General features: G+C 33.4%; 1 protein-coding gene across 1 annotated transcript; it reads right to left on the bottom strand.

Annotated features, from left to right (window-relative positions):
- Positions 1-4,477: 4,477 nt before the first annotated feature.
- LOC110026392 (probable transcription factor KAN2) lies at positions 4,478-9,678 on the bottom strand. The gene is made up of 6 exons (XM_020727309.1): positions 8,634-9,678; positions 8,481-8,557; positions 7,602-7,647; positions 7,185-7,329; positions 5,134-5,197; positions 4,478-5,042 (listed from the first exon to the last, which is right to left on the bottom strand). The coding sequence occupies exons 1-6, from the start codon at positions 9,130-9,132 to the stop codon at positions 4,932-4,934; spliced, it is 942 nt and encodes a 313-aa protein (XP_020582968.1). The 5' UTR covers positions 9,133-9,678; the 3' UTR covers positions 4,478-4,931.
- Positions 9,679-9,999: the final 321 nt, after the last annotated feature.

Below are 9,999 nucleotides of genomic sequence, written 5' to 3'. Positions count from 1 at the left end.
GGTTGGTCCGTTATTCTGTGGTTAGGCTGGGAGGATACTTAATGTCACTCTAGAGCTCTTACTACTCCCTCACCTGAGGGCTAACAATCTCACATTAGTTTTCAATCAACTGGACCAAATTAGAGATTTTAATCTGTCACCTTAAAATCTCCAATTCTGTATCCAACAAAGTATATTTCCCGATTTATTTACACTCAACCCCATGGATGACATCCTCTCCCATGGAATCAAATGTGTTATCGGTATGTTGTAAAAATCATAGCCTTTTTGGAACTTGTGTTTCTCAACACATTTTAACATTTCAATTGGCTAAATTGAAAAGTAAATGAAGATCAGAGTTCAAATTATCACAAATTTTTGACATTTAAAATCATATAAAATAAAATCAATTATTCACAAAATCAAATCTCATTGTAGAGAGAAGAATAAAAAAGACTACTCATAATTCATGAGAAGGATACGACAAAACACGAATTTAATATATAAAAATAAGTTTACAAAATAAAGAAATAAAAGAACACAACTTATCTCACAATCATTCCCAAACAATTCCCTATAAGTTCTCTTCAAGCACTTTCCCTCTTTACAAGCACCCTCAATTCTCTCTCTTAAAAAAGTTATGAAGAAGAAATCTCTCACATTCTCTCTCTTCTTATAATCCTTGAAGAAAATCTCCAAGCCATTGTCTTTCTCCCTCTCTCTCTCTATTGCATTCTTCGAAATTCCCTCACACGCCTCTCCTTTTTTTCAAGCCGTAGAATTCCCTCTCTTTTATTAGAGGTTGTCTCCCTCTAAAATGAATTCAAAATTCCCTCCAAAATTATATCCAAAAGTCAACTCTTTTGAATTCAAAAGATATGTCTATTGACCCAAGAGACATATCTCTTCATAAAAGAACCTTCCAAAGTGTCTAGATGCATTGAATCACTTCATGTGATGTTTAGAATAAGTGTCCATTTTGAAATTCACGCAAAATTCATCCCGAACTGCCTTAATCAACAAAAATTCATCTCTGGCGCTTCAGGCGCCATCCTGCTTAAGACCGCGTTGTCCTGGGTTTTGGCGCTTCAGGTGCCAAATATGGCGCTTCAAGCGCCAGCTCTCTGTCATGCGAGCTCTCTGTCAAATGGCTCTTCAGCCGCCAATTCTGGCACTTCAGATGCAAGCTCTATGTAAAGTGGCGCTTCCCACCAATTCTGACACTTCAGATGCAAGCTCTATGTAAAGTGGCGCTTCAGGTGCCAGAATACCAAAATTCATTGTTTTGACTCCAAATTTCGTTCTTTTTGCTACTTTTGCTCAAAATGCCTAAAATTTATAAACCAGCAATAAAAAAATGAAAATACCCTTCTTTAAAGTACAATATCACAAAAAATAAGCATAAATCATTTACTTAAAACAACATATTATTTTGGTGTATTATTATGCAACTTATTGACAAATCAATCATGAAGTCTATCAATATTTCTAAAATTGGAGAAAAAAACCAACAATTGTTCCTTGACATCCTCTTATAAAAAAATATAGCCCTGGCCCAATAAAATTTATATTCTTGTAAGCACAACCCAAAATGTAACTATACTATTTCAGAATAATGTAGAATCATATAAATACATCTGAAAATGACATACATACAATGATACTGGATTACACCATAACAAATGAAATAATTGATACATAAATGTCTCAAGAAAAAAAATAGATAAAAATAAATATCCCATAGAAATAAGAGTAGTGATCAAATAATAAATCCATGTATCTACTCCTCATTGGTCTCCTTATTTTGATCCTCCTTGTTGTCCTACGCCTCATTGGTTGCTTCCTTTGCTGACGTGCCCCACATCTCACTTCCTCTAGTTTGATCTTCATCCTCACCTACATCTCAGTTGAGCTAAATGGTGAATCGAGCCTCAATGTCCTGAATGAATGATATAACGTGGTTGCAAAATTCAACATCAATGGATGTGGAGCTCTCATAGAAGGAGTGATGTGCACTGTATGTGAGTTACTGTGAACCCATTTCTTAGATTCTTCCCTTCTTCTTACCCTTAGTAGTTTTTCTCCAAATATTAAAATTTAAGTGTTCAAACTAGCCACTAGAGCTAAGAGCTCCTTCTGAGCTCTTACCCTGAACATCCTTCATCCACAAGTACTCCTTCAAAAAAAAAATATAAGGAATATTTAGATGCAGAATAATATATATATATATATATATATATATTAATATGCCACTTTCACAAGCATTTTGAGATCTGATGTTGACCCACCGGTGGTCCTCTTGATGTTGTTGATGTGTACAAGCATTTAGCTTAGTTGAGGTGGTTGATCTCTCATTTAAGTAGTTGACTCTTTAAATATGCAAAAAAATATTAGCTAAAACATAACCACTAAAATATAAAGCACCAAGTAACTCTTGTCAGCCTCCTCTTATACTCAGTATGTAGGACCAAGCCTTTAGTGCATAGGGAAGTGCTCATACCCCCACATTCTGAATCTATCCCCATTATGATTCACTTGCTCCTTCTTCCCGATATAGTTAAGAGAGGTCTAGGCCCTACACAAATAAATCTAAATGTCCTCCCCAAATCATGTAGATCTCTTATTGTCTTGCATATATCAGTGAATATATTGTGTAAGCCACTGGTCCCTCTAATCTAAAAATTAAGCTTGATGTACTTATGTTGCTCAAGAAACCAAGAGAAATTCTTCTGCATCAAAAGTATTAATCAATTAGATGGGTATAGTTATGCAAATTAAGATTTTTTACTTTGGGTTTACTTCAAATTCTCTAAATCACATATCTTTGACTTTAATCAGAATCTCCTTTCAGAATAAGTATGGTGCGTCATAATTATTAATGATCTCTAATAAAGTGAATGTCTTGCTTGGATGGAAAATGCATGAAAGAAATTATTAGTAGTTATATAACCAAATAAAAAACATAGTGCATTGTATTATTATCTAAATTACTTATGTATCTCTATCAGACTTAATGTGCATACGTCGCATGACGTATAATTGCACATCTAGATTTACAGAAGTAGAGGGATCTGCCTAGAATGTGAGCAGTGATGGTGGTATAATTATTATTTACTAACTGGCAAATGAATTTATTTGTAAAGTGTAGCAAATTTTATTGACAATACTATCAAAGAGGAGATATATGTTTTTTCTGATGCTATAGGTTTCCGACGACTTTCTGTTGGTCTTTTGATGATATATTGAACTGTTGTCGTATTATCTGATGGTAAAAGCCTCTGATTATAATATCAACGTCTAATTGACATAGGTTCGATTGTTTTAACAGGGACAAAAAACCAACATATGTTCCAGCTTATCGACAGTTACCTCATCGGTTATAATTCTGAAGCCTAAGCGACGACCTTCACTGCAATAAGAAAATGATGTCTGCTCCTAGTTACGATTAACTAATCGATTATTGCCGGCAGTTGACTGATGTCAAATCAATGGATATTACTAATGATTTTAACTGTCAGTAATTAAAAATCGAGAAACGGGCATCTTACAAACAATTTTTGATAAAAATTGATTGTCATATCATGTCAAAAGTCTGCCAATAAATATTAGACATCAGATTTTTTGCCGGATTTTTAATAACTGACTAGCACTTTTGCTACGCCATATAAACAATAAAAAAATCAGTAACATACTGACTATCAGAAATAGACTAAATTCCTGTAGTGAGTCGTCCTCTATCACAAAGTTGGTAACATAGATGAAAAATTGAGCAAGAAATCTCTATCACAAATGAGCAAATGATGTGATTTTTTTCACAAAATGGATATTTTTCAGTAGTGATAATAAAATATTATAACAAGTTGAAATTTAATCAAAGAAAAAAAAATCTTCAAAACCGTTTCTTAAAAGGGATTTGTAAATCCATTTTACCATTCGCCAAACACACATTAATCCAAAACATTGATCAAGTTGAAAACAATGAGCAATGCTAGCATATTGAGAATCTGCGTTTTATTTCACATTTGGTGGGAGATCTACTTTCTTAAAATGAAAATAATTTTCATTAATAAAATTGTTTATTACACAATGTCGTACTTTATAAGGTCTTTAATCTAGAGTATGTTTTTCAGATTTATATAATTTATACCATTTTTTAATGTTATGTAGACTTATTATGTGCATCTCAATTAGGTTAAAATAACAAAAATTAGGGATAATATTTTACTATAGTAAAACCAAGCACAAGGGATTCTAATCATAATAGCTTTAACTTCCTAGCTTTCATGGCCCACATTCCTCTCTTCTATGAGTATTCATATTTGAAATTATTTTTTCAATCATTCCAATTCAATAATATCATGTACTTCTCTGTAAATTATACTTCAATCATTTCCATGCAACAATAACCTTGAAACTTAAATCAAAACAATCAAATTAATAGACATTATTAGGTTAATGTAGATTAATATTGCTATATAAGAGTTTGAGATGCTAATGATTGAAGTAATGTGAGATACCAAGTGCACCTCTGTAAAATACACTAAATTAATCCAAATGTATAAACTACAATTTCCTAGCACTTAGCTCCTAACCTTTACTCTTTGTTGGGAAGCTACAGGGCAAAGCATCGTGCACATGAGATTGCTACCAATCTAATGCTCTTTTGTGCTTTACAAATCTTAAAGTTAAGACCTTCTCCTCTTTTCTCTTTTACTGACTCTATATCACTCTCTAACTGGCAATTTGCAATCAAAAAGACATAAAACACAGCCTTTAGGCTCTTTGATTTTACATTTTCTTCATCTCTCTCTCTCTCTTCACTTTCCTTTCATTCACTTTCTGACTCATTTTTTCATTGTCATCCTCTCTTTTTTTATATTTTCTGAGACAAAAAACCAAAGGACCGTCTTCTTTTCATCAAAATTGCAGCTTTTTCATGCAAAATTTGTTCACTATGACCTTCCCAAAGTGAAGTCAAGATTGAGCTTCTTTGAGCTATTCTCTGAGAGATAAGACGAGTTGAGATCTGATATCATATTCAAGCTTCTTGCATGTATTTTGTTCTGCAACATGAGAAAAAAAAAAAATACTAGCACATTATTTTCTTATAAATTTGTTGGACAAAAATAATGGGAGTTAGTTTAAATTCTGCACCTCAAAGCAAGACATGGTTCCAATGGCTGATTCCTTTGGCTTGTCCTGGTAATAGCCTCCCTTACTATAGAGAGCATATCAAATAACATTGAGAGTTTGATTAATTTCTGACTTCGAAAAGTCATGCAAAATATGGAATAAAACAATAATAGCAAATAAAGGAGGGATGCAGCCTTCTTCTCAAAGAGTCCTCTTTTTTATGCAAGTGCTTGGAAATGTTCGGATTTCATTCCAAAACATGTAGAAAGTACATAAATATAGTTTCTATTTCTACAATTTTGTGTTGTATAATTAAAAATAAATATAAAAATATACATCTCAGAGCACTAACATTTTATCCTTTTAGCATACAATATTCATAATAAAATTATGGTCTAGTCATTAGAAGTTTGAGTTACTTCTGATAACTAAAAAATGATAGAATCAAAGAGAGCATGCGTATTCATCAAATTGACAACAATTGTGCTTATATAAAATAAACAGACATCACTATTAATTTTTGTATTAAACTAACTTTTAGAGTATAACTCTAGTCACATTTACATACATCAAAATCAAAATAGTCAATTAAATTACTTACTGACATAAAAATAGTAAACATTTACATATATAGCACACAATTGTTATGTACTAACATATCTCACACCTAGTCTTTCAAATTTACACTCATAGCCCTTGAATCCTTCATATCACATCAAAATAGCACTATAACCCTTTTTTTTAAAAACACCTAAGTGCTATGTATGTAAATATTAAAGTATAGTTATACGGAGATATACAAATACATAAGAATTGTGTGATATAAGTATGCAAATTTATCCAAAAAAAAAAAGGAAAAAGTTGCAATCCCATGTGATATGCCATTATCCATAAAAAGAAACCACAAAGAGGTTTCAAAAATTTATAGTCTTTTTTTGCTAAGGTTTCAGCATCATAGTACTATGGTAGCTAAGGACCAATTTGCAAGCTTATAGATACCAACAAAATTCCAAAGGTAGAGAGAAGAAAAAATGATAGCTCATTTTATGTAGACTTTATAAAAAGTGCTTGTTTCTTGAAGTGGGAGATGAGATAGATAGGATTCTTGATCTTTTTTTTTTTTCTTGAACCACTACAAAAAGGAAAATTGCACCATCATAGAGGTCTGCATTGCCTACCTGATTCTGAACAGATGGAACAAAGCTATGATACTTATTGCCTTTTGTGAGCACTTGCATGGAGATTATTTTTAAATTTTGAGAAAGGGTATGAGGAGAATGTGGAAAGCCTTTTATACTTAAAAAAAGCATTCATAAGTCTGATGAGGATTTACATTTAGCTAATGTCAGGTGCTTTGGAGGCTATATGTTTTTATTTATTACTGGTTCTAGTGGAAAACTGTTAATTTTTTTTTTTTTTGAGAGAGATTATTCTTTTCTTCCTAATTAACTATGGCTTTTTTTATTTATTACTGGTTCTAGTGGAAAACTGTTTTTTTTTTTTTTGAGAGATTATTCTTTTCTTCCTAATTAACTATGGCTGTGCATCTGCTTTGTGTTTATGCTTTGTTTAAGATATTGGCTGTTCTAGAAGAACTAGATATGACTGTTGATTGGTGAGAACCACTTTCTATGTTCACCAAAATCAGAGATAATGAGTTTAAGTTCTAATTATTTAAATTAGTGCTACTTTTGATCTTGTATTATGTTAACATTATAGTATTAATATCAATAAAACTTTATCCATATTAACAAATCTATGTGAAGTTTTCTTGTTATAAAAAGTATGTAAAGCAACCTTGATGTGAAGAGAAGTGTTTAGCATTTCCCAATAAATCGAATATGTTATTTGACATTTTTGAATTATAAGACACAAATATCATTAAGATAATAGAAAGTTAACTTTGTGACATTATGGCTTCACACACATCTAAGTTTTATATATGCTTCAAAAAATAGATCGAACAAATTCTTAATATTTAATTAAGCTGAAAAAGTTGTGGAGCAACACCTTGAGATTTGTGCAGACGTAGTTAAATTTTTAATAGCCGAATTTAAGAAAAATGATTTTACCTTGGGGAACTGCTCCATAATCCATAAGAATTCGTGCAATTTTGATCTGCTGACCAAAAGTTCTGAACTGAAGAGTGATCTGATCCCTGGGAATTGTTAGTATCAAACAAGTTGTCGTCGGAGATCTCAATGGGCTCACTTTGTCCTATATAACAATATAATAAAACTTATCTAAGAGAACTTTATAAATACTATAATAATTTATCAAATCAAATTGGTGGAATGTTAAAACATAAAAGCCATGTTTTTGCAACTGAAAATCAACTCTTTATATTTTACTAGATTTTCCAAGAAAATAATATTCATAATAGTTATAAATAAATAATTTTTTACAATGAAAATTTATTTTCTAATAAAATTCAAGAAAATATCTTACAAAAGAAAAAATTTAAACAAGCCAAAGTTTTTCTGGAGAACCTGATGAAGTTGCTGCCTTATCAGTGGTCTTGACAGTTCGATACATCTGCAACGTGCATGAAAATTTCAGAACATTGTTAAATTATAAATACAAGCAGGACAAAAAAATGGCAAATCTTTTTGGATTATTAATTAATGAAAGGTAGTGAAAATTTAAGTTTTTTGTCTTTAAATTTATACATCATATTGTCATTTAGAATAGAGCTTTTTGTCATGGACATGTAGTTTATGTTACCACTATTTGTTTAACATAAAAAAGAAGCCATCTGGGCTTGCAGCTTTACATGCATTTATCATAAATGCTATCATCTAGGATTATAGGCGTAGGTAGCTAAATAATTGTGTAATGATGCATGTTCGTACTTAATTAGGTTATCTTTAAGCTGTGGTCTTCGTTAAGCAGTGAATTTTGCAGCATTTTCTTCCCTCTTTTTACCTTCAAGGGGATGCTTTCTGCTTCACAAGGAAAAGCTGCTCCTGACTCTTGGAGCCCACAGCTCTCTATGTCGAGGAGAGATTAAGGTTCTGGGACAGAGAGATTGAGAGAGAAAGAGAGAGAGAGGAAGAAGTGCCCATCAATGGCATAAATAAAACAAAGAAAAAGAAAATGGGAGCAAAACTCTAATATTTCTTTGTAAAAAAGGCATTTTTTTTTATAAATGCTTGTATGTCTTAAGCCAAGAATATCACAGGTTAGGTTGCAGGTGTGATTTTACTTTGACAAAGAGCCAAAACAGCAATAATAAACAAAACATGCAATAAAACAAAAGGCAATCAGCTAGAAACCTAGTCAAGAGAAGGAAAAAAAAAACAAGAAGCTCCAAACGCAAGGATTCAAAAGAGAAAAGAAAGCAAAATACGAAACCTCCTCGATCCTACCTGCAAGTGCGATTTCACATGAGCCAAGGTGAGATCTTTCACATCCATAAGCTCAAGAACCGATTTTGGAGTCGCCCCTATGATCCCAAATAAAAACATATCACAAAAAGGCAAGTAAGAAAATCCTTTTGTTTTTTTTTTTGTAGAACTTACTTTCATGGCCACCGAGGAGCTCAACGGCATGAACGAAGCGAGCATGGAGAGTGGAAGTCCACCGCATCCTGGGTCCTCTCATGCTCCTCTTTGCTGGAAACCGGGGAAGAAACCTTGAAGGCGAGCGTGAGGAGTCGAAGAGGTGGAGATGGTGAGGAAGAGGAAAAGGGAAGGAAGGAGAGGTATGGTAGACTGGTATACCACGAATGGGGCGTAGAAAGGTGAGATCTTGGTGATGGGATTCATTGAGTAAAGGATGGCGTGAGGTAGTGGTGGTTGAGGGAGAGGGACTTGTGAGTGAAAGGTCGACGAAGCTAATGGTTCCCGCACCGGAGGGGGATTTTACCGGCAGAATAGGTGTGGCGACAGCGGGTCTCCTCCAAAATCCAAAGTCAATTGTGTCTTCTGCTGAGCTGCTGTTGCATCTTGTGCTCGGTTTGCTGCTGTTTGGAGGGCTTATCTGCAGTGAAAGGTCTGGTTGAGCGGAAAACAACTCCATTGTTTAGGTTCTTCGGGATCAAAAGGACAAGGAGAAGACCCTCTCTGTCTACCTCTTCACACGCGCACACACTTCTCTTTTGCTCCTTTTCTTACTTTGTTCTGTTTGCTCTGGTTTAAGAATATGCTAGCTAGCTACTTGGCTTCTTTAGTGTTGATTGTTGTGCTGCTTTTCTGTTGCTGAGAATGATGTGGGAGAAGAAGAGAGTTGGGAGAGGGACGAAGGGGACTTGAGTAGAGAATGGAATTGGAGCTAGCTCTATGAGGAGGCAGTAAGGAGTGGAGGGCTATAATCACCCCTTGAACAGATGGGGTGAAAGCATTTGTTTCTTGCGTCCTTGTAGGAAGTATATGGCAGAATATGACATTTGAAGAGAGAGAAAGAGATAGAGAAAAGTGGTGGAGATAAATGAATGAGTGTTGATGATCCTATTCGCTTTCAACCCAAGTTTGTGTATTTCTGATCTTTTGTAGGAAAAAGGTAAGAAATTTAGTGTAAAGTCTTTAACTTGTGGGGGGTTGATTGCAAAAAAAAGAGTTGCTGGTATGTCTCCAACCATAATGGTTAGCACCATTCAGTCATTCACTCATTTATTTTGAAAGTTTGGTGGATTCTGTGCTATCGCAATCACTTATTAATCTCTCCACAATGCTTTGGGTTTTGAGAAAATTTTTAAAGACAGCTTAAATCACAAAATTGTAATTTTGTTTTACAGTAATACTTTATTCGTATCAATCTACAAGAATACCGAGAGATATTTGAAGAACAAAATCATGATGATATCTACAAATTTTATGGAAAAGATTCCTCAATAATGAACAGTGTCGCGTACATTGTTCGATTAATATATATATATATATATATATA

Source organism: Phalaenopsis equestris, unplaced genomic scaffold (assembly GCF_001263595.1).
Source record: "Phalaenopsis equestris unplaced genomic scaffold, ASM126359v1 Scaffold000369, whole genome shotgun sequence".
Lineage (NCBI taxonomy): Eukaryota > Viridiplantae > Streptophyta > Magnoliopsida > Asparagales > Orchidaceae > Phalaenopsis > Phalaenopsis equestris.
The sequence above is the reverse complement of the archived record's forward strand: the minus strand, read 5'-3'. Positions and strand labels throughout refer to the sequence as shown.

Coding starts and splice junctions, on each gene's coding strand:
- LOC110026392 (XM_020727309.1), bottom strand. CDS start 9,132: ATGGAGTTGTTTTCCGCTCAACCAGACCTTTCACTGCAGATAAGCCCT. Junction 7,648..8,480: donor ATGTGAAATCGCACTTGCAG/GTAGGATCGAGG, acceptor TGCACGTTGCAG/ATGTATCGAACTGTCAAGAC. Junction 7,330..7,601: donor TAAGGCAGCAACTTCATCAG/GTTCTCCAGAAA, acceptor ATTGTTATATAG/GACAAAGTGAGCCCATTGAG.